Source organism: Scatophagus argus, chromosome 19, assembly GCF_020382885.2.
Source record: "Scatophagus argus isolate fScaArg1 chromosome 19, fScaArg1.pri, whole genome shotgun sequence".
Taxonomy (NCBI): Eukaryota; Metazoa; Chordata; class Actinopteri; family Scatophagidae; genus Scatophagus; species Scatophagus argus.
In genome coordinates, this window is record NC_058511.1 from 7,698,832 (window position 1) to 7,725,479 (window position 26,648).

The 26,648-nt window shown below is 42.5% G+C and overlaps 1 protein-coding gene across 5 annotated transcripts in view; it reads left to right on the plus strand.

The window, feature by feature from the left end:
* LOC124050403 (pleckstrin homology domain-containing family G member 1) overlaps positions 1-26,648 on the plus strand; it is a 58,146-nt gene that overhangs the window by 12,044 nt on the left and 19,454 nt on the right. For 3 of the 5 annotated variants that reach the window (XM_046372896.1, XM_046372892.1, XM_046372894.1), the window contains exon 2: positions 24,415-24,986. In XM_046372896.1, coding sequence (XP_046228852.1) covers positions 24,564-24,986 — 423 coding nt within the window. In that variant the 5' untranslated portion in view covers positions 24,415-24,563. Of the gene's footprint in view, positions 1-8,117; positions 8,324-14,654; positions 15,174-24,414; positions 24,987-26,648 lie in introns of those variants that run through there. The other 2 variants (XM_046372895.1, XM_046372893.1) reach the window with 2 other exon arrangements.

The following is a 26,648-nucleotide window of genomic DNA, read 5'->3' on the forward strand; positions in this document are numbered from 1 at the left end:
CTCTTACGTTTGCATGAGTGGAGTTCTGGTGTGTGTGTGTGTGTGTGTGTGTGTGTGATCCTGTTTGATGTGAAGGAATTGTACTTTAGGAAGTTGCACTGTATTGAGCTCTCCGCAGGTGCGGTTTGCTAAACTATCAAACAGTCCTAACTTCCCAGCACAGCAATATTTCAGATGGCTTTGTTTTTATAAATGGTCCCTCCTACCTCAAAGGCTTTTTGTTTTGTTGTGATTTATTCTCAGTTGAGAATATCGCTGCTCCCAAGCTATACTTTCAGTAGAGTTTTCATCTCTGTCTGTCAATGCGAATAGCTCTTCATAAGCACCACGGCAGGTTTTTATGAGCAGCGGAGGTCTGTTAGAAACTCATCTCTAAATCACATCCTGGTGATAAGGGCGCAGGGGAACAACGCTAAAAATAAAAGACACCTCCTCCCTTCTCCCATCCAGCTCCCTGCTTGGCTCTCGTGTATCCAGGCCACATATAGACCAGGACCTTATATTCTCACCAGTGCACATCCCACAGACGTACATCATCTTCCATCTCACACGCGTTCGTATTGTACAACCCTTGTTTTTTGTGCCCACTCACTTTTACTCGCTGTGTTTTTGTGTGTTTTTTCCTTACACAGCAGTTCCTCGTGAAGGTCTGCTGTGTACATCTCATGACTGACTGACTACAGCATGTGAGCTGAGGTAACGATCACAGTATCGATGTTAAAATACAACAAATCAAAACAAAAAACTTGTGTATCTGTGTGTCCGGTAGTGGTGATACAATTAGTTAATTGGCATAAGATCAATTAACAGTGATTATAATTATTCTGACGTAATGTAACAACCAAAACTGCCAGATATTAGCTGATACCAGCTCCCCTAGCAGCTTCACATTATTTACTTTTTTTACTTTACTTTACTTTTTTTTTACGTTTTCTTTTTCTTTTTTTTTTAGCAATTTAATGAAGTTACTTGTGGGTCTGAGAGGGGTGCTTTTTAAAAAAATATCTTCTGACTTTTTTGTAGACTTCATGGTGAATTGATGAAAAAACATTATCATCATCAAAATGCTAGTTTAAACCCTCATTTCAAGAATAATATAGACAGAAAGTACAACGCAGTGTATTAAGCTGTGTGTTTACGTTGTGAACCTCAACGTGTGATAAATGATGTGAAAACAGAACTGGTTTTTCACCTTTTTAAAATAATGTGACGGTTTTCATTTGAAGCCCGTTTACTCTCTCTCATCCTACATGCTGAGTTCTGTTACAGCTCCATGGGGACGAGTGTGTGCGGCAGGTTTGGGGTCCGGGCTGGGCTGTGTGCGATGTCACTGATGCCCCATATTAGCTGCAGCACACTTCAGCTGAAACATAATACAAGTGATGAACACTGCAGTGAACCTAGAGGCACATAACAACAGAGCGAGAGGGAGGGAGATAAACGGAGGTAGAGTTACAGCGGCGGCAAAGAGGAATGAAAAAAAGATGTCAGTGACTCTGGCTTAATTTATTATTGTGTGGTCCTGTGTGATCTTCTCATATGATGAGTAATGATGCGGATGAGCTTTAGATGCAGCACAAACATATCGGTTTCATAGAGAATAGTCGTTTATATCAGTTTCAGCTGCTGATTTTGACCTCAGGATTTTTTTAATGGTTTTTTTCGTGGTTTTTATGAGCCCCACCTAAAGTAACATCTGATATTTCAGGGTATTTTTGCGATAACAATATTCCTGACAAAATTCTGAAAAATAATTTTAGTTTAGATCTCAGAATAGCGAGTGAGCTCTCAGTGCTGTTTACTGCTCAACAGTTTTGTGGTCTCAGACTGTGGATGTGTTGAATCTTCTCTTTGCTGTAGAAAGTGCTGTGTCAGGGTGTCTGTGGGTGTTGAGGTGTTTTTGGGGCCCATCTTCCTCTTGGTCACATCTGGGTCGAGTTAAGACGATGTCATTAACATCTGTCTTCACTGTAAACATGAGGGGAGGAATTTTTTCTAGTTCCAGAGCATTGTACCGACTTTATTTAGGTGGACTGGATACGTATTTCTGGTCTTGATGTCTCACTGTTATTACAGCAATATGTGCTGGACCAGGACCATCAGTTCGGGCTGATGTTTCAGCTACAGTAGCTGACAGCTGAGAGGCTGTAGCAGGACTTGGCCCCTGTGTCCATCAAACAGCAGATTCATGAAAAAAATAAAATAAAATCCTGGCCATGGATCATGTTGCTAAGCAACTATTAAAAAACTGTTATGCTAATATCTGAAATGAATGTCACTCTGCAGTTTCATCTGTCCTTGTTAGAGCCACACTTGCACTTCATATGTAAAACAGTTGCTTCAGTGGAAACCGTGCAGACAATAACATCAGTATGTCAGGGCTTAATCATATGTTAGCAATTGTCATCTTTCAACACAGATTTCCTTTGTAATTTTGAGTCATTAATGAAAAAGTATTCGTCGCAACGACCTCAAAGAGTGCTGCCTTAAAGCAAAACATTTTCTTTGGTTTATTCCGCCGTTTAAGTCAATCTGATGCATGCAACACCTGCGCTGTAACTGCATGGAAACTTTCAGAAAGAGCAGATTACTTTTGAAGTTTGTAAGCGCCCTAAAATCTCCTCCTGTATTCAGTTTCAAATGGGTAATTTGCCAGATTAGTGATCAAGTCTGATTCTTTAGCGAATGCATTGTTTTAAGCACACAGTTGTGTTTGCAAATATTAATTCCCCCGAAGAAAGAAACTTGAGGCTGTTGTGTAAAGCTTATTTTATTTATTTTTTGAAGTTCACCATATGGAACCTCTCCTTTCAAAGGGACTTACATGATCAGCACGGATATTTCTGCCTGTTTTGAATGGCTCAGCGAAGATCGGGGAAACCACGGTTTAGGGCTTATTCCTAATTTTGGGCTTACTGGTTACAAAACCCACTATTTACTTTATTATGGTGGGGCTGAGAGGGCTCAAAAAAGAGAGGGAGAGACATGATTGGAAGAAAGCGAAGATAGAGAAAAGAGTTAGAAAAGTGAAAGGAACTGGAAAAAAGGGAAAAAATGGGGGAAGCATTACAAGGAGACAGACAGCTGACGCTCTGAGGAGGGGGGTTAGTGTTCGGGAGAACAGCGATTTTCTTTTTGGTACTGTAAATAATAGCCCCTGCTTGAGTTGGACGGCTTTCACGGCTTCTTTTGTCTGCAGTGACATCTTAGGTTCCCTAAAGAGAGGAGAGGGCCGGAGAGGGCTCGGCTTCCAGGGTTTTCACTGGCATGGGAAAGGCAGAGTATTAGCCCAATATGAATATGAGGGAAAATAAAGCCTCCACAGGTCAAAGGGAACCTGCCAACATGAACTCCTGGCTCTTTATCCCACTCAAACCCACATAAGTAGGCATCTGCGTGCACACACACACACACACACATCCAGACATGTTTCGAGTGTGGCGCCGACACACACATCAGCACTTCACTCCTGCTTTATCTTAGTCTGAGCAATAATGTGTTTTGGCTCCTGCTTCTGTTGAGAGCAGCCCAGTGGTCGTTGTGGCCTCTTCTTTGTTTCTAACCATGATGTAAAGCTTTTAATCATAATGTCAAACGCATGCACTCCCTAAGATGCCCCATTCATATTTATAGCATTGGGGATTGTAACTATTACACTTTTTAAACCACACCAAGAAATATTATTTTAATCTTTTTAAGAGTATGTGTGTGTGTGTGGGTGTGTGTGTGTGTGTATTTCACAGTTGCCAACATGGAAGTAGTGATGGCTCATTCAAGAGGTGCCTTTAATGCTGGTGATGTTGAGGCTTTTCTAAACTGAAGCCACTTTATCAAGAGTCGGATTATCAGCAATTGTCTCCCACTGTCGTGTCTTCAGATTTTAGAAACGGCTCATGTTACATTTTTTACATTTCACCATGCCAGATGGCACAAATATAAGCTGTATGTGGCCTCCCAGGAATTACAGTTTGTGATTTATTAACTGCACTATTTGGAAAGGGTTCTGAGATAACTTCTGTTGTGATTTGGTGTCATATAAATAAACTGAACTGAACTAAATTAAAAGTGGGGGCTTCATATTATACAGAATATTATTTATATCTAGACTTTGCTCTTCATTCAGTTCATTGCCCTTTGAAAGGATGCACACACATTATTATGCTGTCATATTATCATGAAATAATTAAATATTTTTAAAGTGTTTATCTCAGTTATTTCTGGAAAAATGTGTTGTCCTATAACAGTGATCGTTGTGTTAGGCCTATTGGTGAGGTGGTCAGCAGAAGAAATAATTTAAATGTTAAAACTGAGTACTGTGTCTCGATGTTAATTGTTCAGGTATTTCATAGTTTATAGCAAACACATGTCCAATAATGATTTAAATCAGTGTTTTGCTTTTCTCTTCATATAAAACATTAGGTCACATGAATTTATTCCGCAAGCTGTTATTTGAGGTGACCTCATATAAAGCTGCATTTGATGGTCAGCTTGAGAGCAATAAATGGATTGGATATATACATATAGATAATAGTATCCACACCTCTTTATGGGGCTGTTTTTCAGGGGTTTGCCTCGGCCCCGTACTTCCAGTGAAGGGAAATCTTAATACTTCAGCATACCAAGACATTTCCAACAGTTTGGGGAAGGCATGACTGTGCATGAGTGCATAAAGCAAGACCCATAAAGACATGTGACACGTTGGATGAGTTTGATGTGGAAGAACTTGACTGGCCTGCACAGAGCCATGATCTCAACCCCATCCGGCACCTTTGGGATGAACTGGAGAGGAGATTGTGAGCCAGGTCTTTCTCCAACATCAGTGTCTCGACCTCACAAATGCTCTACTTCATGAATGGACCAAAACTCCCACAGAAACCCTCCAAAATCTTGTGGAAAGCCTTCCCAGAAGAGTGGAAGCTGTTATAGCTGCAAAACTTTCTGTATATTTAGAATGTCATTAAGATCTCCGTTGGTGTAATGGTCAAGTGTCCCAGTACTTTTGTCTATATAGTGTATGTATTCAGATGTCATCTGGGAAAATTGGTCTATTACTTATGAGTCTGTGCTTCCTCATCCAACAGCACTAGGTTGGGGGCGCAAACAGCCATGGCCTAGAGTTTGGAGAAGCGAGCTTGCGATCGGAGGGTTACCGGTTCGATTCCCCCACTGGACGGGCAGGAAAAATTTGGGTGTGGTGGAGTGATTAATGCGAAAAAATCCCCCCCCCCCATTAGCTGGCTGATGTGCCCTTGAGCAAGGCACTTAACCCCCAATATGCTCCCCGGGTGCTTGATGCTGCCCACTGCTCCTGTGTGTGTTTCACTGCATGTAATTTGCCGGCTGTTGCATGTGTGTGTTCAGCTAAGGATGGGTCAAATGCAGAAGACGAATTCAGTGTGTGTATGTAAAAATATGCTGCCAATAAAGTGATTCTTCTTCTTCTTCTTCTAAAACAGTTCTTTCAGTTAAGTATCTCGCTACAGCTCCGAAACTCTTTCTATTCGCCACATTGAGCTAAAATGACACCAGAGAAACAAAAATCATTTTAAGGGAATCAGCAAGCAAGTACTCATTAACAATGCACTCATTAACATTTCCTCTGCTGTCAGCTTGATGCAGGAAATACGTGGGTGGAGGAGATAATGATAAACACGTAATGTTTGGTGACGCTGGAATGACAAAGCCATCACGCCAGTATGATTCACCTGCTTGTTGGTGATGTCACATCCTGTTTGACTCCTTCATCTGTAAACAAGCATCAGAAGACAGGCGGGAAATGGTACTGGGGGAAGCGGTGGGGAGGTTTCTTCCTGTTGTTAGTTGGGAAGGCCCTTAGCTGCTATCCAAGTCACATTTCTACTTTTTTCAGTCTTTTCTGTTTTCCTGTTGGTGAAACATCAGCATCTGTCAACACTTTAATGAACCCATGGTATCCACCAGTGGCTACAGACAAAAATACACTGACCGCTTTCCTTTCTTCCGTTACATCCAGCTATTTTATTCTGAACCTCAGCAAGGCAACAAATAGGAGCTGCCTGTTCGCAGATGGGAACGGGATACGACTGTTTTCCTCATAATAACAATCACTCAGCTGAATGTAGCTCATGACATCAGTGCAGGTTGGACTTCTTCAACTTTCTCAGAGCGTTTTGTAATGCTACAGCTAAAGTAAAATTATTAGTGATCAGTCTTGAGGTTATTTTCTCAATTAGTTGATTAATAGGTTGGTCAGACAATAATGAAACTTGACCATTACAATTTACAGAATTCAACCTGACTTTCAGTTTGCTTCAGTTGTTTTTTTCTTGCCAACAAAATATAGATAGATATTCAAAAGGCAGCAAACAAAACAAGCAGTAAATCTTCACATTTGAGATGCATAAATCAGAAAATGTTTGACATTTTCAAAAAAACTAAACCACACCAATTTCCTATTCATTTCAGTTCCTGCTATTGATTATTATGCTTTTAACTTTCAAAGGAGATCTTGGTCAGAAAAGTTAAAACAAAAACAAACTGAACCTAAATTGTCCTCCAATAATAGTGCTGCTCATCTATTGTCAGTAGCCTTGCGGTGTATACGTAGATTATTCAGTGACAGAACAAACTTTTAAGGAAAACCTTCATCGTAAAACATGGTGCAAGATTTTAGTTTCCAGATATCTCTACTTTTCTGTGCTTGACAAGCCACCTAATGTTTAAGTAAACTCCACCCATCTCGTCCTTGAGGCAAAGTAAAAGCAATGATAAGAGTGACCGGCTGGCAGGAGGCTATCAGCTGGTTTTTCCTCAGTCACGCTGCTATCGTCTTTCATTGTCTCAGTGTGTTTTAAAGTGCAAGGCGTGGTGTTCGGTTACAAAGGCCCGGCCTGTTGTTTGTGAGATTTATCCAGGTTAGGATAATAGTTGCGAATCGCTGACCCACATCTGCTCTGTTTGTATGGTCGCTGGTCACTACAGTAGGTCACAATCAGCGAGACTGGGAAAAAAAGTTTCTCGGTTCAACTCAGTTCATACTGAAAGCCACTGCATTCACGAGTCACGTGTGCTTTTATGGGCATTTAGGTCATTTTTTAATAGTTAAGTATATATATTAGTTGGTTTCTTATCAAAGGTCAATGTTTGTCACCGTCTGCAGTTTCAGCACCACGTGCAGTTTTGTTTTCCCTGGAAAAACTTAATAACATGGAAGTGAGAAAGTGTGTGTGCTGACAGGGTTGGGAGCTACTTTATCAATCCCAGGAAGCCTTGCTACCAGGAGGCAGGAACAACAGCTACTGGCTCCGAGAAAGGGGACTTTCCTCCATCCTGCCCTGTTAGGATGCAGAACAATGACCGAATTACTCACACACGCGCGCACACGCACACACACACAATGACCACTGGCTTGGATGTTTTCTGAGTGTACTCATACAGACTTGCTCACAGCAGGTTCAAGTCTTGTGATCTCTACTTTCGGGCTGTTTTTTGGTAGTTTAACCTTTTTACCCTGACCTGACCTGTTATATCTAAGAAGCTCTACTATTGAAAGTAACACTGGGGAGTCATGACCAGTAGCACTAAAAGAAGCTCTAGAGCTGATGTTATGTGCAACGTGACCCACTTGTCGTTGTTTTTTGGGGTTAGATGAGACAGCTCGTCCTTGCGCTGCTCTCTTTTTCTTTCCTCCCGTGCACCAACTCGTGTCTTTCTGTCTCGCTGGCCTACACCTCTCTTTAGTTAATGACGATTATCTCCCATTAATTCCTGATCAGCGTCGCTCCCTTTCTCTTCGGTCTCTGTGTCACAGTTTCAGTGTAATTTCTGTCACTCGTGTCGCCTGCAGTGCTGGCCACTTTCCAGTTCTTGCAGCGATCCCACATTGTGAGAGAGAGAGAGAGAGAGAGAGAGAGAGAGAGAGAGTGCAAGGGCTCAGTTGGAAAGAGGGAGAGAGACTAGTCTTCCAGCAATAATTGGTCAGGAAGTGGGCTGCTTGGATGTGCAAGCTCTTCTCTCCCTGTCTCTCCCCCTCCCCTCCCAGTGGGCAGTCAGTTCAGTTGCGTTTTGCTTCCATCTGCCCCCCCCCCTCTCTTTCTCTTTCTCTCTCTCCCTCTTTCCTCTCAGTGTCCCTTTTTTCTCTGAACTGACCTCACAGAGGGCTGGACCACGGACCAGACCGGGCCGCCTTGACACGAGCCCTACCTTCCTCTTTAAGTCATTTTTTTCTAAGACTGCACATGTAGAGTGAAACCTTTCAAATGTTTGGACATGGATCTAACGTGTGACAGGATACTGGGATCCCAGCGGCTGAGGAAAGGCTAATCGTGGGAATGGTCTCTCTCAGGTGAGTGACAGGTTGTCATTGTCTTTGTGTGGCGCTGTACCAGGACAGCTGGTTTGTTTTTGATGTGCGAACTGGGTTAATTTACCATAAATGGTTCTGCTCTCACAACATGCTCAGATGTCACAGTGCAGAGTTTATTCCTCCTTAAGAGCTCTTTACTGAATCATAATTGCAGAGGTCGATTCCACCAAACCCAGTCTGACCTCCAATTACTCTGTCCAAAGTTTCAATTAACTCTAATGGCACCTTTGCCCACTTGTCTAATTAGGAACCATAAGTAGCAGTTTGAGTTTGAACTTGGGAGTCGGTGATGGACGTGACAATAATAACGAATTCACGTTTGTGTATTTGAGGGGATGATCCACATTTGTAGGTGTGTCTTGTCTTTTGATGACCTATAAATCCACTGTTAAGCAATGCTGCTAACTTTAGATATATTTTAAACTATTTTATAGTGTAATTTCAGTGCTGTAACATCACAGTCTTGTGTGTGTGTGTGTGTGTGTGTGTGTGTGTGTGTGTACCTACACGTGTGTCCTCCTTTGTGGTCTGTCCTCATTCAGGGAGCTCTAACTGGAGCACCCAGCTTCTGAGAGACACAGATTTATGGACAAAATGGGATGGACTCGTTTATGGTCATGTGTGACTTAATTCATTAACGTTAATGGCGTGATGGTTTTTCTCACTTGATTTTTCTGTTATCACTTTTCTGTTAACTATAGTCGTGATTCCTCGTATGTCGGTTGTACGTTAAGTGAGACATGTTGTCTTATTGCTGCTATTGATGATAACCTGATGATGTAGTATTTCTAAATTCCAGGATAAACTTTTCTGTGATATATATTTATTTCCATTGTTTTGAGTATGGCTACTTGAACACATTTGGAAATATAAGCTGCAGATTTGAGAAATACATGTGCATTTATGTTTTATATATTCCCTTAAATCATATTTATCTATTTGTTTTGCCTTAAAAAAAACATGACATAAAGTGTGCATATTAAATACATCTCTTTGATATGATTATGAGCTTTATATGTGTGTGTTATTTTAGTTTGCGTCACATGTTTTCCTAATGGGAGAGAAGTCCCTCTGTCTCTGCTGGTCTGCTTTCCTGCAGTGGGACCCTTGTGCTGCATTTTAATCTGAGGCCAAACACAGCTTCCTCCATGTATCCGCCGCACATGCTCACATGGTCACTCAACACACAGTAACTCTGCACACGCACACACATGCAAACACAAATACATGACCATGAAGAAATGAAACCCGATCTAGAAATGCCTCACTTTGCAAACTACGTTGGTTAAAATCTGTTGGTGTCTTAACTGAAAGAAAAATAAAGACAGTGTACATCAACAAGGTATTGCTTCACATAGTGTTGATGTGTAAATACATGCTTATTTCTAATCCCTACAGCCAAATAATATTCACTTGCAGGAAACGAAAGTTCTTATCCCTGTGAACCACCTGTTTTTCTGCTCTATCCCCCCCCCACTCTCCTCCTCCTGACGATTGGCTTCTTGTTATTAATCTGCATCTGTTAATGTGAACACCAACCCTCTCCATCCTTGAGTACTGACATTATCTCCTATCGTAAATATTTCTCCTGGGTCGTGCTACCGCCGGCGTGCCACTCTGCTCTGTCATTAGCTGCTGCTGTTGACCTTGTTGTTGTTGTTGACGCGGCAGCTGCAGTTATTTCTGTGTTGTTTAGTCTGCTGCGATGGCGAAGACGCTTCTTGTTTTCCTGGATGTTCCCTCCAGCTTCTCTGGCCAATTTTGAGGGATTCCTGCTCTTATATAAGCTTGAAACCGGTTCTCCAGTCAGATTTCTGGCCGGCGAGAGTCAGAAATTCCTGGACTTGTCCTGGCATTGTGAGCAGACTGCTTCGGCCCAAAGGGAATACCATCTGGGAATATGGAAATCTCATAAATCTGGGAAAGGGAAAATCAGTACAGAATATTAGTTAATCAAGCTTGTAGATTTTACACAGATGAAATTAGCTTTGACACAGGAAGGGTGAAAAGCTTCTTTCTGTTTGATATTAGCTCTAAATGTGCTCATGATTTGGGCTCGGGTGAGCTAATACAGCAGGTGTGGATGCTGAATGAAGTAGATGTGGCCATTTTAGAACCTCACTGACCAGCAGATGAGTCAGTGGTGACAAAGTCATGTGGTACATCTGACATTCGTTCAGATTCTTAAGACCTTAATTTTAGTGGAGATTCCAAAATGCTCTGTGATGCAATTTTTTTATTTTTATATAATAACTCTAAAAAGTGGCAAATTGTCATGCTTACACATTTTTGTGTGGATTAAACACACAAGAAGTAACTTTTCGATGTAACTTTGTATTAGGTTAAGCTAACCAGCTGCTGACTTTAGCTTAATATGAGATGCTACTGGAGCTTCAGTGTCAAATGAAACAAAGCAAAATATCCCCCCTCTCAAACGACTGTGAGGCTGTTGGAGACAAAAGTGTTGTAAGACACACAGATGGATTTTGTCATGTAATTTGCAGGGTATGTGGGACACAGAATATATGTATAAGATATTGTCAGACTGTGAGGAATGATTTTTCCAACTTTCCAGGATACTTAAGTGGAGATAAAAAAGACCAACTGTGTGTTAACGGGTTAATGAAGAGCTCAGGTGGCAAGAACATAAGCTTTATGTGTTGTGACACTTTGAGAGAGAGAGAGAAAGAAGGAGAGTGTGTCTGTGGATGATCCATACCACCAATGACAAAGACAGACAGAGTCACAGAGAGGGGGGGTGGACTGTATATGAATGACCCCTCCACCCACAAACTCCTGTCATTAGTCACAGTCCGTCTCAGCCTAAACCCATTTCTCTCTGTATCCTCTCAGTTTTCTTCTCCGTGTGCTGCATACGTTACCACGGAAACGTTCTCATTCTAAACTGTTGACAGCTAAGAAAATGAAGTAGTTGTCAGACCGCCTGATTTTTCTCTCTCTCACACACACACACACACACACACACTGCCCAACAACCATCAAATAAGCTGTCTGCCCCTCTCGGCCTCGCAGCCCTCCCTCCTCTTCCAATCAGGACAAGCTTTTATTTCTGATTAGACACACACTAAAATGATTTTAATGGGCTGTGGCCTTTTAAGTTCACTGTTCTGTCAGAAAACAAGTGATTGTCTGTGTGTGTGTGTTTGCGTACAACCATAAAAGTTGAATAAAGTGTATATGAACCCTGTGCACTGCCTCACTGTTTGCACTGCCCGAGTGTTATGAGGAATGGAGTGGTTTATTGACAATGAGCATTTCTCTCTCTCTCTCTCTCTCTCTCTCTCTCTCTCTCTCTCTCTCTCTCTCTCGCTGTCTCTCTTTCCCCACGCCACTCTGCCTCGGAGCTGAATGGCGCTGATCATTTTGGCAACCCCACACACTTTCAAACCATCCATTCTGCCTCTGAGTGCTAGGAGGGAGTTTGTGAGGGATGTTTTAAAGTGTTGCTGCCTTGTTACAGCTTGTTGTTAAGGAGGGGAGTTCTGTTGGGAAATCTGCCCTCTTGAGTGGAGAGGGATGACATGCGAGAGGGAAGTGACACTGGAGCAGGGCCGATCGAGGGCGGTGGTGGTGAGATGGAGTTAGTTGTGGAGTGCTGGCTGCACTGCACGGGAGGGAAAAGAAATCACACTGTTGACAGCAGTAGTGCAGAAACTATGAGACTATGTAAGACCAGTGGTTGATTTTAAACCTCTGGTCTTACATAGAGATTTAAAAATCTCTTAAACTCCACACTCTTGCTTGAAGTTAGATAAGACTGATGTCACTATCATGTCTGGAAGTTAAATATGAAGCCAGAGCAGGAGGAAACAGTTAGCCTTGCTGTATCCACAGTAGAAAAATGTTCTTCCCGACATCTCTTAAACTCACGATCAATGATCTCAGTGTATCTGTTAGTTACAATCTTTACACTAACAGAAATTAATGGTTACTATTTCATTTTGCCCAGCAAAGCATGCAATGTGGTTACAACACATAACTTTCTGTACAAGCACAGATTTTTACATTTGTTGGAACTTTTATCTGATATTTTCCAAACAAACAGATCAATCAATTATCATCAATAGATCAGCTTAATGAAGATAAGCATCACAGGAAAAGATTGCTCCAAGGAAAAGACATTTCAGGCAGTCTGTTAAAGGGAGTTTCCTTTTGTTGGATCAAATCTGCAGCCCAAACATCCAACTAATCTTTGATTTTATCAGTATCCCCAGCCTCACCGTCTCTCCTTTCATCCCCTTTTCAAAGTGCTGTGTCTGCATGTGTTGCAGTTCATGTAGCCGTTGTCATGTCCAGTAAAAGAGGAACAATATTGCTTTTCATGTCAGTATCCTGCAGTGAGTGCCGTGGAGGCCGTCGGAGCACACAGGGGCCATCAGATAAGCCGGACCGCTGCTGTAGCTTTCTGTCATCAACAGGTCGTGCTTGGCTGAACCCACGAGTTTAGACGCTCCCTCTGTGTGTTTGCCAAGCTGTCTGACGGGTGGAGCTGGCAGGGGGGACAGTAGTTAGATCCAGAGTGCAGGTTTAGGGGCTTCGTGGGTCAACGGACCCTCAGACCATTAGAGAAAGGGGTTGTGCTTCTTGGGGTCTGGTCTGTGTGTGTGTGTGTGTGTGTGTGTGAGAGAGAGAGAGATGAGTCCAGGGGGTCTCTATTATTGTACTGGTGAGGAGAAGGGGGTGGTTTTAGCAGGACCCCATGCTGCTGGGACCAGTCCCTGCCTTCAAAGAGGGACAACTAATAGTCGACACATTGAGCTTTAGTTCATGAGACTGAGGACGTATTGTCTCTCGTGTGTCTTCCTTATGGGGCACATGGCCTGTCCTGAGCTACAACTGCTTTCTGACGTCAGACAGGTTAGTGGTGGTGCCCAACATGGGGATCATGACACTCATGAGTGGTAATAAGATGGATCTGCGGGGTCCGAAGGTAAAGACAGAAGGGTCTTATTTTATTAAAAGGTTTAGTGTTTATTTTGCCGAACTTTCCTGAAATCTTTTTTTCTTGGGAGTCATTTAATAATTCTAACCCAAGTATTCAGTTAAAACAGTCTTAAAAGAAACAGACAACAGATGGTGACAAGGAGAGGATTGGACTGGATGTCAAATCAACCAAAAAGCTTTTTGTAGAAGTGAGCATCTGTAACTGTCAAATACCGAATACATGCTCAGACGCTTACCTTTCATCTTTGCTTGCATATTTCTGTTGCTCATCACCATATTTTATCAAGGCGAAGTTCTTGTTCTGCTGCTCGTGTTAAAGGGTTACTCTGGGCATTTATCACTCCACATCTAGAAAGCTGGGGGACTTACAGGAGACATATTTGAAATAAGAAATGTCACAATTGAGGCAGCAGAGACTGCTGACTTTTAACTTTCAAGTATGAGTCAAGTCAAGCTTCAAAAGCTGTCCTACAATTACCACAGTGCAAGTCAGCGGTGTTTAACTAAACCCTCCTCCAGCTCTCGAATGCACCACACCTCCATTTTGTAATGTTATTTATTTCAAACTTTGTAAAGCTCACCAGGTGAAGTATTATGGAACTGTTGACTACGGAGTACTCTAAACTTAAATGCTTGTAACATCGGTGGTGTTTAAACACGTGCAGTTTTGCAGGTGTGTTTTGTTAAATGAAAGACACAGAAAAACTTCTGCAGTGCTAAGATTAAACTGACAATAACTGGCCTTTGTTTAGAGGATCACAAACTGAAAAGATTGGATGCCATCGTCACAGAATGTAGTTCATGTGTGCCCATTTTCAGTCATATTCATGTGCCTCTTGAATCCCGCTTCTGACATGTGCGCTCATTTGAACCAGCCTTCTTCTGATCTGGGACACAATGAGTTGTGCAATGTCTCGCAGTGGACGAGGAGCTTTTGTCTGAGCTGGCTCCCAGCCTATTGATCAGCCGTAACCCTCCTCCCTCCCCTTTCGCTCTACCCCCCCCCCCTTCCTTGTAAAGTGTGTGAACGTGTGTGATCTCTGGAGCTGTGCGCTAACAGCAGCAGTTCAGCTGCCCGCTGAGTGTGCAGCAGACGAACGCACACACAAAAGGTGTCGCCAGCCCTACGAGCATCATGTGAACCAGGCAAAAAGTTTGATTTTGGAACAAGCAATGAAGAAACAGAAATGAAAGGGTGGTGGGGGGGGGGGGAGTAAAATGGAAAGAAAGAGAGGAAAAAGGAGAGGAGGCACTTAAGGTGGAACTCCCAGCTCCTTGTAATTTGCTGCGAGAGAGAGGGAGGAGGAGTCAGGGGGAGGGGAAATACCCAGCAGGGAGGGAGCACTAGAGAGCAGAGGCCATTCACTCTGACACACAAACACACACTCACATGCAAACACACACATGAACTCTTTTAGACACACACACACACACACACACACGCAGGCAGTGGATGTGTTGCCACAGGAGAGAAGGAGGAAGAAAAGCATTCAGAAAGAGAGGCAGACAGAGGAGATCCAACAGAAGTGAGAGGAAAGCCAGAGGAGTGTGTCGGTGTGTGTTTTCAGGGGAAAACGCAGCCTGTGAGTGTATGTTCCCGTGTGTGTTTTAGAGGAGAAGGAGAAGGACGACTTGCACGTTAGCTCTCAGGAGAAGGAGAGGATTCACAATGACTGGGAGAATTTTGGATTTTTTTTCCAGATTTTGCTAGGAATACTCTTTGGAATACTCTGGATATGTGACGTGCTCAGGAAATCCCATTTTCCTGTAAACCTGCTCCTCACTTTTTTTTTGTTTTTTTAAATATACTCTTTAATTTACTCTTAATTCCTATTGAAGAAGAGCCAAGCCACAATGCCTACTGGTAAGAAGGAGCTTTTTTCAAATGCATCCAGTGATGTTTCCCGGCACGTTCAAATTAAAGGCACACAGAAGTTTTTCCAGAGGTGTTCCTGTGGTGTGGTGGGACTAGACGTTGCTGTCAAAGGTGTTGCATGTGTACAGCCCTCATCAAACTCACTTGAATCATATACATGTGGAATAATTACCTGTTTTTAGGTGTCTATGGGGTGAAATGAAGAAGATGTGAAACGATGTGCTGAATATTGCTTTAATTATCATAATAAGATCCTGCATGGCATCAAAAAAAGAAAAACTCTAAAAAGCGGTTCAAGTGGCATCTGGTCAGACATACAACAACAGCTTTTAAGTACAAAGTGTATTTACTCGTCATTGATGGTTTAGCTGCTTATCTTAGTGGCTTTTTTCTTGGGTGCGTGTGATATTTTTTCCTCAGCTGACAGCCTCATGTGAAGTGTCTCTGCAGTGACGGTTTCTCGGTAGTACAGTTGTATGAACAGCGTCTTCTGGTTGTTTTCTCACCCCCGGTGTTGACGGAAGCCTGTTTGTTTTCTCGCAGACGTTATGTTGCTAATGATGCTGGGGTGATGGTGTACACAGCTTTCCGCTGTTCTCTCACAATCTCAGTGATGTACATTTTATTTACACTGTAGAAAACATGGTATGTATTTATGTTTGTGTTTATCTGCTCGAGGAATGCAAATGTATTCTCTCACACAGACCAGCTAATTTTTTGCAGCATACATGTTCTCTGAAACATAAATTTAAGAAAATAACAAATAAAACAGACTTCTATCTCTATTCTGCTTTTGTTTTCTATCATACCTCTTAAGGCCAGCACATGTGTCAGTGTCCTCTTGTTGGGTGTAGGTTTGACTGAGCGCTGAGATGCCATTCTGCAGCCTGTGACCCAAATTAGAGCCTTGAGGGCAACAGTTGGGGGATGACTACAAATGGGGATAGAGGAGACCAGAACAGAGAGGAGGAGGGGGCGGAATAATTACTGTTTAGAGCAAACTCTTTGGTTTAGAGGTGCCAGAGACAATGGACCCCTCCGTCCTCCTCCTCCCACCCTGCTAGCCCAGTCCTCCGGGGAGATGGAAGACATCTGCCCCCCCCATCCTGAGCACTCACGTGCTGGGAACTGCAGCCCTGTATGGGGGAAAGCAGGTTGCAAAGTGGGGGGCAGGTCCCTTTGGAGTAATCTGTCTAACATACAAAACAAATCAATAATTTTCCAATCTCATGCGTCAGTGTCCACCCAAGTGTGGCATGTGTGTGTGTGTGTAGCTATTGGACCTGTAGGACTAACAGGAGAGTGACTGACATGGATGCAAAGGGTCCAGTGACAAGCTTTTTTTTTTCTCTCTGCGCTGAAATCCAGAGAATGAGGCTAGTGTGTCACACTCAGAGGGAGGGCAAGGGTGTGTGCAGGAAGGGTTGCATCTGTGTCCTAAGGCCGGGTGTGGGAGCGTGCATGTGTCTGTAAATAGGGAGGTGTAAGTTTGCGAGTGGACATTTTTTTCCCACAGAGGCTAAACACCAGTGCTGTCAGCTAACTGCACATTCCTCTCTGATGTCCAAAGTGTTGATGACAAACAGAATTTCTACTAGAGGCTTTAACTCGTGTCACCTAAACACAACCTAAAGATAAGAGGACATTAATCTGTGTATATAAGACTGCGCTCGTGCAAGGTGGATGTTTTAATTGTTTCTGTGGTTTTACTTTATCACAAGAAAAAGGCCATTTGTTGCCAGTTAGCCTCCCAGCTGTGCTTGTGTTTACTTTTACCATGTTTTGTGGGGCAATGAAAGCCACAGGAGTCTATTAAATCGCACACGAAGTTTGAACTTCTGTCTTTGCCAGCCATGATGTGTGTGTTTGAGAAATAATCTCTTGAGCTTGTTCAGTGTAAACTCAGTAAAGGATGAATGCTTGCTTTACTCCTCTACTTCATGCATCCTCAGAAACATCTGCATTATAATGCATGAGAAGTTGCTCAGTGGAAACCCGATGTCCTGTTTCAAATCCCATCTTTGGCCTCTCCCCATACGTCTCTCCCACTTCTGCCCCTCCGCAGTCATTCGGCTCAGCTGCAGTGTGAAATCCCGAGTGACACTTTAAGGTCCTTAGTGTCAGTTGAGATCAAGCCTGCGTCTCTATCAGAAATGGAGAGACTGACCTTAAGTGGACGTGGCGGAAGATGTGAGACTTTAACTAAACGGACAGCATGGGCTCAGATGGCTCTTTGTGCTGTTGATTCTCTGCTCAGCCTGAAGGGAAAATAAACAGGGTCCAGGCTTTGCATTTGATGCTTTGAAAGATGAAGTTGCTGAGAGAATTTGGTAGATTTGTTAGCTATAGAGAGGATGTGCGAGGGTTAAAGTCCAACAAAAAGCAGGATTCAAAGTGAGACCGAGCAAGTGGGAAATGGAAAAAAGAAAAAGCAAGGGGAGTGGGTGGTGTTTGACCTTCGGCCTTTCTTCTCATCTTTTCTTCCTACTTTCATTCCTTTGGGTCCTCTCCTCCTCATTTCTCACTCTCTCTCAGTCCTCCTATCGACATTGTGTCGTATTTTTAAATTGCAGGACTGAAAGCTAAAATGCTTTGACTTCCAGCTGCATAAAAACAATCTATTCCAAATCTTCTCCGTTGTCCTCAAAACAACCCCTGGATTTGGTTACATTTCAGATTCACTAAGACTGTGAAGTCGATGCATGGCATTGAACTCGAATGCCATCTAGCCAGCATAAAGCATAAACAAGAACACACAAGAACACACACGGACAAACAAGGCTGATTAAAGGATCCGTGAGCTGTACGAAGTGTGTGGTCAAGTCCTGTCTCGTTAACTCACTCCTCACTGGGACAAAAGCTTCAATGTTTGTCCCTCAAATTTTGGGTAATTTCCAGCGGTTTTATTCATCCCAAGCAGTTGTGCTTGTGATGTTGTCAGTTTGAGTCTTGGACTAGCTGGTTAGTTGAAGGCAGATTAAACAGAGCTCCAATGGATGTTGTATTAAATGTCTTCTTCTTCTAATCGTTCTTTTCTATACATGTCATGTTTTATATCTTGTGCTTTCACCCAGTTAACATAAAAAATATGCATATTTTAACATGGAATTTCCTGTATTTCAGTAGAATGTTTTCTGCTTTCTTTTTGTCTTACATGTGTTATTTCTTCAGTGGATCTTTTATGCTTTAATTTTGCTCTTTATTTAGGAAAATGTATCCACAAAATCTTGTTTTCAGGTAGCAATTAAGGTCATTCAAAGGGTGTTAAACCCTAGTAAGTATTATGCATATTACCAACAGTAAGTAAGAAGTTCACTTCAGATGAGACACAGTAATTTGAGAGTGTTATGAACACATGTCCTCCAAATGCAAATCTGAGCGCTGGTGGTCTGTAGCCATATACACAATGTGTATTTTTACATAGCAAAGTATATGCTTGGAGAGAGATGGTCTTAGCCCAGAGGAATGTCCTGGGGAGCTCATATGCACACAGCGATCTTGGAGTTGCTTCATGATCTGCCAAACATATTCTGAGTTTGAATCTCTAATAGGAAGTGGGGAGGAGGAGAATGGCAGGAAGGGGGAAAGAAAATGGCAGGAATCAGAAATGTGGCTGGAATGTCGTAAAGCTTGATGAAAGTGTCAGTAATTAAAAAGGAGTGAGTGAGCAAGGGGAAGCGATAAAGAGATGGGAAGAAGTGATCAACAACAGTATAAGAAAAGGGACAGTCATTCAGCTTGCTAACATGGCCTTTTGTCCTTGCGTTCCCTCATTGACGTCATGTTGGAAATGATGATGTTGATGTGAATTTCGCTGGTGCATCCTCACAAAATAAGTGGTTTGGAGGCTTGGTGATGTAGGGACTATTTGTGGATTGTGCAGTGGCTACCTTTGATTGTGGTTTGTTTTTGTTTTTTTCATGGCAAAATGGATATGAAGAGTAAATCTCTGTTGGCATCGCTTCTCATTTGCCAGGGTTTGCAACTGATTAAAGGTGCAAATCCATGTGTAGGTGACACCCAGCTCTGAACTTTCACAAAGGATATGCCTCCATAAGCAAATCCACTCATATACAAAGTTCTTTTGAAATGAACTGATTATGGTCAGAACATTTGGCTTAGTAATTTGTGTTTCCACATTTTGCTCTCCGTGAAAACAAAAAGTCAATTTATATTTGCCACATCCGCATTGCCATAGACATCCACATGCATGATGCAAATTAGTTATTTACCTGCAGTTTGTCCACAAGAGTCCATGTGGACTGTCCAAATGCAGCCTTAAATTTATGACTGCATTGACTGTGTACGCTTACACCCCAAAACATCTAAAGCCGAACAGCATGCTGGTCCGCGGTGTTTGCAGTCTGTGTGGCCTCATCCAAACCATATCTGCCCTTTTGTTGGTCACTGTAATCATGCATCCTCTCCAAACTGACCCTGGACTGATCTCTCTCTTGCACGACTCAGTCCTCGCAAAAATGCCTTCAAAGTTCAGCCAAATCTAATGTCAGCCTTTGACGCCAGCCAAACCAAGTGGGTATTTTCCATGGTGTTTTCAGTACGAAGTCCCCTCTTTGATTTTCCTGGGACTGTATTTTATTGCTGAGGGATACTCCCTGGCAGTCGCGTGTGGGCTTTGTTGCTGGAACTGCTGTACTATACTATTGTCACTTTATTACACTTGTTTTAAAACCAATGATTATGGACACTGCTGATTTTAAAATAAACACAGGACATTTTTTTGCAGCTGTTCTGTATCCAGAATCTGCATATGACATAATACTTTGAAATATTTTGGTTTATATGTCCACAAAGGATGTTCACATGCCCATTACAAAACGCTCAAGAGTGCTTTGTGCTGTTTGAGCTACTTGTGAGGATCTACAGGCTGTAAAGAGACAAGGGTGCTCACAGCTGTTTGCTGACCACTCCAAAATAAAGAGCACTTCAGGTGGCCATAAAGTGTTTGGCTGAAGTGCACAAGTTGAGTGTGGCATGAGTCATTAAACTTGGCTGGACAGGTAGAGAAGCACAAGACTTGATGGCAAGTCTTCAGGTTTCAGTTGTAGCAGTTTGTCATTTGCGTGCACATGCATGAATGAACATGAACCTTTAGTGCTTTAAATAGACAGTGTTTAAGTGTTCTCAGTTCAGTCCAGGTCGACATATACTCGTTGCATTTTTGTTGCATTACATTTGCATCTTCTGCATCTAGTAATAAAAGTAATTAAGGTGATGATTGTCCCTCTCATGTCAAAACTGTCTCACCACAAGGTCCATTTAGTGGCTGTTCTGGGGTTATCACAGTAGATAGAAATTTAACCATGACAACACAATGTTTCCATGACAACAAGGCAGCTTCATCTGTAGTAAGAGTAAGGTAGAGTAGAGAGAGTAAATTTAAGACAGACAGACAGTTCAGTCTTAACAATTAGTAACAGTCGTGCTTACTTGTGAGAACCACACACTCTTCTGAGAAGTAAAAGTCCAAATGTGATTCTCAGTAGTTTGCTGGTATTTTGTACTCTCTGTGGACCTGGTCAGTCCTCAGTCTGGTTCCTCCTGGTTCTGAGTGTTTGCCTTCCAGACAGGCCTGACTTTAAACATATTAAGCTTAGCTGAATACTAAAGCACCCCGACTCTTTGTCTTTTTAAAGTTAAATGAAAGCCAGAGATTGAAGCCAGGTTGTTCAGGCACTCGCTGATTCACTCCCTCTCTAGTCTGGCACCAGACACAGCCCTCACACTTTCCTAATCCTCCTGTGCACAGACACATACACACAACACACAAATACACACACACACACACACACACAGAGGAGAAACAGTCCCAACCTGCATGCTTAGGACCATAATTAGAGATCATTTACAAGGATCAGGTTGAACATAATCTGGACAGGAGGTAACTAAAGCTTGGCCATCTTTGCTTGCTCTCCCTCCATGTGTGTCTCTTTGTTTCTGTGTGTGTGTGTGTGTGTGTGTGTATGTGCGCACAAGAGCCAGTTCACCCAGGAAACGGCCAGGGTGTGCCCCAAACATGAAGCTGGAAGGTGGGAAGGAGGGGTTGGGCAAACACAAGATGGAGCAATCTCTCTCTTGAGTTGTTTGGGTTTCACTGCAAATGGAAACACATGGCTTCTCTGTATTTGCTTTCCTTCTGTGTTTATGTGAGTGTGTGTGTTTTTGTGTGTGTGTGTGTGTGTGTGAAGGTTGCACATGTGCTTATATCTTACTGCTGAAGCTGGTGTGAGGATCATGAAGTTATTACATGAGTTGGTGTTATCGTTGCGGTGATAAACGTAATGCATTTTGTGTGAAACACAGATTTGCATACATCACCTACTATGATAAGAAAGTATTTATGATAGATTTATCATGCATCAGTTACCCATTAACATCACACTGTGTGATGTAACTCTTTGTGCATTATAGGGTAACTTGAAAGCAGTGGGTTGCTTTTCAAAAACCCAATGCTGGTATTTGAGTGTGTGTGTGCGCGTGTTGTTTTTGCCCACCAGATTCCTCCTCTGGTCTGATCTGTAATTGTTAAAAAGTGGGTCAGACTGGAGAGTGCAAACATTTGGATGGACACCCGCACGCACAATGAATCAGCTCTAAACTTGTCTGGGGAACGTACAGTTTTCATGCCACTTCGTTTTTTGGACGCTCCAATTCCTTCCTGCTTTTCTTGGCAAAGCGGTGGAGCAAAATTAAAAGTAGAGAGAACTGTGATTCAGCACATCAGACTCCCCCTTGTTTTTGTTGTAGATTTGAAGAAATTTCCATGCCATTCGTAAAAACATTGTAACCAGGAACAGCCTTTGTTTTATATTTGTGCGACTGTTTAAGCCTCTTTTAGTTTGTTTTGGTTGGCCTGCAAACTACTTTCTCATCAACCTTATTTCCAGTTGCAACAGCCAGTTCTTTTTAGGGGACAAAAATCTTTGACAAGCTAACTGTATGCTACCTGTCCAACATCAAATAGCAGAGACAAAGGCTGTGATTAGCTAGTGAAGAAAAAAAAAATTTAATGGCTAAAAAGCCAGATTTTTCCCTTAAGAGTTGGTGGAGAACAAAACAGAGCTAAAAGGAGAATGAATATTACTCCTTTGAAAAATAATGAACTGTTAACACTTTTTTAGGAATTACAGAGAATCTAGAAAAAAGCTCAAATAAATTTACAAGGTAATATCAGATGTGGTGTTTTAAACTTGCTCTCCCCCCCAGGCTGCTAAAAAACCTAAAGTTTGGTAATGTAAGTTCAATTTCTTAACTCAGTACAGTCAGTAGTTGCCAGAATACAGTCTGCGACCTTCCCATCACAGACCAGTCTAATAAGCATGTCTGTTGCTTAAGTGCTCTCAAAAGAGGTGTCACCATGGCAAAAAAAGACTTCCAAGGTACCTGTTTGAAAGGTGAGAGTACCGTGGGTATGTACTGGGATTCTTTGTGCTTGTTCTCAGTTTCATGTTTCGTGTTTTTGAACTTTGTCTGTGATCTTTGATGCTTTGAAGTGAGACAGGTAGGTTTGGGCTGAACCGGTGCTCCTGGCAGCAAGAGTGTGACACACTGTTCTATTGGGCTTTGGATCTCAGTGTTGCCACAACACCGGAGCTGCTGGGTCACTGGGGTATCGAGCTTTGATGGTAGAGACTGGTGTCAAACTCTCGCTGAGCTGTTATGCGGCTCGATCATGTTGTCCCACTCTTGCTTTTTAATTGTGTTTCTTTTCTCCCTGTTCTTTCCATCAAAGCTGGCCTTTCTATGAAGCAAGACCTCAGAAAACATTGAGTGAAACTTGGAAGACTTCTGTTTGATGCGCTGCGTGTGTAGTTTCGCTTCAGCTGGCCAGATTGCAGGGCCTTGAGTCAGTAATCATATCTTAACAGATCTCTCCACAGACACAAGGTTGTGAGCCAGTTTGGCACCGGCTTGACGCCAAACAGGCTCCTGTAGCTGCACAAACACACAAGCTTGTCTCTAGAAATAGGGCTTTCATTCATTGCTTCATCGTGTTCTCAGCATTAATCTAAAAACCATAACACTTGATATGTCTCTCTGTCTAGCTCACGCACTTGCATTTAGCACTTGCAGAAATAAATTAGAAGTCAAGTGTTTATCTTTCTTGTCTTTGTGTGTGCTTTCTTTCACTGTTGTGAAGCTACTTGTGTCTGAACTGGGTGGAATTGAGGACAAATCTGGGAGGGCTAGTGGTCCTCGTATAGCGGGTGGTCAGGCAGACTGTGGTCAGCCGGAATTTCAGGAATTGGGATGCTAAACAGATAGAGACTGTAAGAAAATGAACGTGGTATTGTAAGGGTTAGAAGTCACATACAGTGAGCCTTTTAGCATTTAGTTTGAGAGAGGGAAATACAGGGTCACTGCCTGTTGAAAGTGTGCTTTTCATTTGAATTTTAACATCTCTGTGTGTGACCTTCCAGCATCGCTAAATCATTAGGACGGTTTGCTTGAAATATTCAACTCATAACCAATTACACTTAAAATGTAATTAATAGTATAGTGTATGTATTTATATTTGTACTCCATATTCTGTCTATTCTGTTTTAAGGCACCTTTTGCTTGTCTTGTGATTTTCTTATCCAAAATTGAGAGTCTTTATACTACTTAATATTTTACTTTTTGTGCCAGATTTTGGTCGTTTCTTTAATAGCACAAAGAAAAAAATAGTAGAAATAAGGGTGCTGCAGATTTAAACAAGCAGTGACATAATAATGACAGAGGGCAAAACATGCATTATAAATGCAACCATTTATTTAACAACACTTGGACAGCAGTTCCAATGTTTGCATGTATTAGAGATGCCAGTTGTCTAGACCATGATCTTATTTGTTTGCAGTAATGATACCCGGGCATGATGGTTGATATGGCCACCATATATTTAAAAATGCAGCAGGCAGAGCCACCGCTTAGGGGATATTCAGAGCAACAATTTCACATTGCTACATTGATAGCACAGATGCAACAGGAAATACAAGCTAAGAAGTCCAGTTTAGAGTTCATTATTTTGCAGGAGCCCTATGCAGTCACACAAACTAGTGAATTCATTCAAATAAATGAGGAAGAGGGTGTGTGCATATGTTTCTTTGTGTCATGTTTAAAAAGGCACTTAGAAATGAAGCACGAGTTAAACTTAAAATCAAAAGAAGCAAAACTGTAAACTCTGACATATTCATGAGAGTCTTTTCCTTTCTCCTAATTTTCCCTCTAGACGATTATAACTACCTGCCTGATGCATTGCCTCCTCTTCCTGAAGTCCCGGACTCCGGCTCAGTCCTGAGCTCCGTTGACATACCAGCCCGCTGCCTCCGCAATCCGGCCTTCCGTCACGCATCCTCGCGCTACTGCTCAGCCCTCAGCATGGACTCCTCACCTGACAGCGCAGAAAGGCCGATCAGCTACAGCTCCACCTCTTCCTCCGCTTCCTCCCGGGACAGTCACTGCTCGCTGGGCAGCCGCTCCACTCTTGTGGCTGCCCCTCACTGTAACCCAGTGACCTCAGACCAGGACTCTGGAGCGATTCGCTTGGAACTGGTACCAGCCCGTCAGCTGGGTTGCCGGGAGGAAGATGACAGAAACGATGGAGGGATGAACACAGGGAGTGGACAAGGGAGACAAGGCCGTGGACAGACTGTGACAGAACATTCAGAGCCTGAGCTGGGCCCAGATGCAGGAGAGCGGACAGGTCAGGTGCAGGGACCCAGGACATATGTGGACCGGGTGGTGCAGGAGATACTGGACACAGAGAGAACCTACGTCCAGGACCTGCGTAGCATCGTGGAGGTAAGGAACTCAAGGATCTCAACCACAATGATATGAAACGCAAGCTGTGTAAGAAATCAGAAGCAGAAGAATCCCACATATTGGCAGGACTTCAAAGGTATATTAGCCCATTTGAAGGACATCAAATGTGGAATGAGGCCTTGCGTGCTTTTGCAGACTATATTGGCTCCAAATGCAACTTCAAAGTTTTCACGCAGGATGTGTGTGTGTGTGTGTGTTTGAATTTAAAATATTTTATAAAAAAATATTCTGGATAGTTTTTCCTGCAGAATCAATTTTGTTTACTGGTGGTAAGTAAAGGTACCAATACAATAGTTTGAAAAATATTCAATTTTGAGAAACGTCCTGTGTTCTACATGTTACTGAGGTAATGTTACTCTCTGACAAAAATATACTTCAAGTGTCACAGGTAAAAGTGCTTGTTCTGCAGCAAAATGGCATCTATTTTGTATGACCTCATTAGTACTTTATACAGTATTGGTAGTTTAGTCCTGTGGTTCCTAGCTTGTGCTCAGACCCCCTTGAAGGGGTCGTCAGTTAAATTTGCAGGATCCTGCTGTTATTGATGGAAAAAGAAAAAGTAAATGGATGACTTTTCTTTTGTGGACTCACCTGGTTCCTTAAAAAGAAAGCAACCCCTGGTTGTTCACTGGTCGTCGCAAAATTGCCTTTGTTGTTGAATCGGAATGACTTTAAAGTCTCGACGAGAAAAAAATGAATCAAAGAGAAACAAGTGAATATTAGAGTAAAGTCTTAAAAGTTATTCTTAATTTTGTGTAGCAGAAATGTCTTTTTCTGCTGTCCTTTTCTGTTAATCATCTGTCCACCCTAAAGACTTATCAGACTGGAATCCACTGGTCTAATTGAATGAACAGAGGCAAAGATTGAAACTGGAAGGTCATGTCTATCTGTGCTCATGCCGTCATAAATGTGTTTAGGTCCAGTGCTTGCTTGACCTTGCTCTTTTAGCGGGAGGGATAGGGGCTTTCAATCACCAGATAACACACATCCTTTTGGTGTTGGTGCTTTTCCTTACGCACGTGACACACACTGCTCGTTGCCTGCCGGGAACCTTCAATACAATAAGGTCACCTGCACTTGCAGGCGGGGTTTGACCGAGTTACACGACACCAGTGCCTTTGTCCTGTTGGCGCAGGCACACATTCAAAATTTTAAGATGGCTTGAAGGCCACACACAATACTGTATGCACACACACGGAGATAAATACACTGTTTTGTGTGGTTGGCTTTGAACTGCAAGGATACACATTGCCTCTAGTCAGTGCTTTAGAGGCTTTGTTAAGGATCGGGTGTAGTGGTTTGTATCAAAGCTTGCTCTCCTTTCTGTTTCCCTTCTCTTTGTTTCTGTATTCAGCTCTTTTTGCTTTCCCGTGAAACTTAAAGTTCATTTCATCTGTGCAGTTTGAATTGGTTGTATAAAATGATAAAATGTGTGTATGGACATGACTGTGTTTGGAGCTTCGGAGCTACACCCACCTTTTCCGATATCCTTGCTCTTAACAGTGCTTCCTCCCCCACTTTAGGCTGTGGGTTCATGGTCCTGTGTGTGTGTTAGTTGGGGTTAAAAAGGTTCATTCAGGGAATAGCTGTTGTCAAAAAAGAGCAGGAAACTCATATTTTTAAGACATGGGCTAAGTAGGG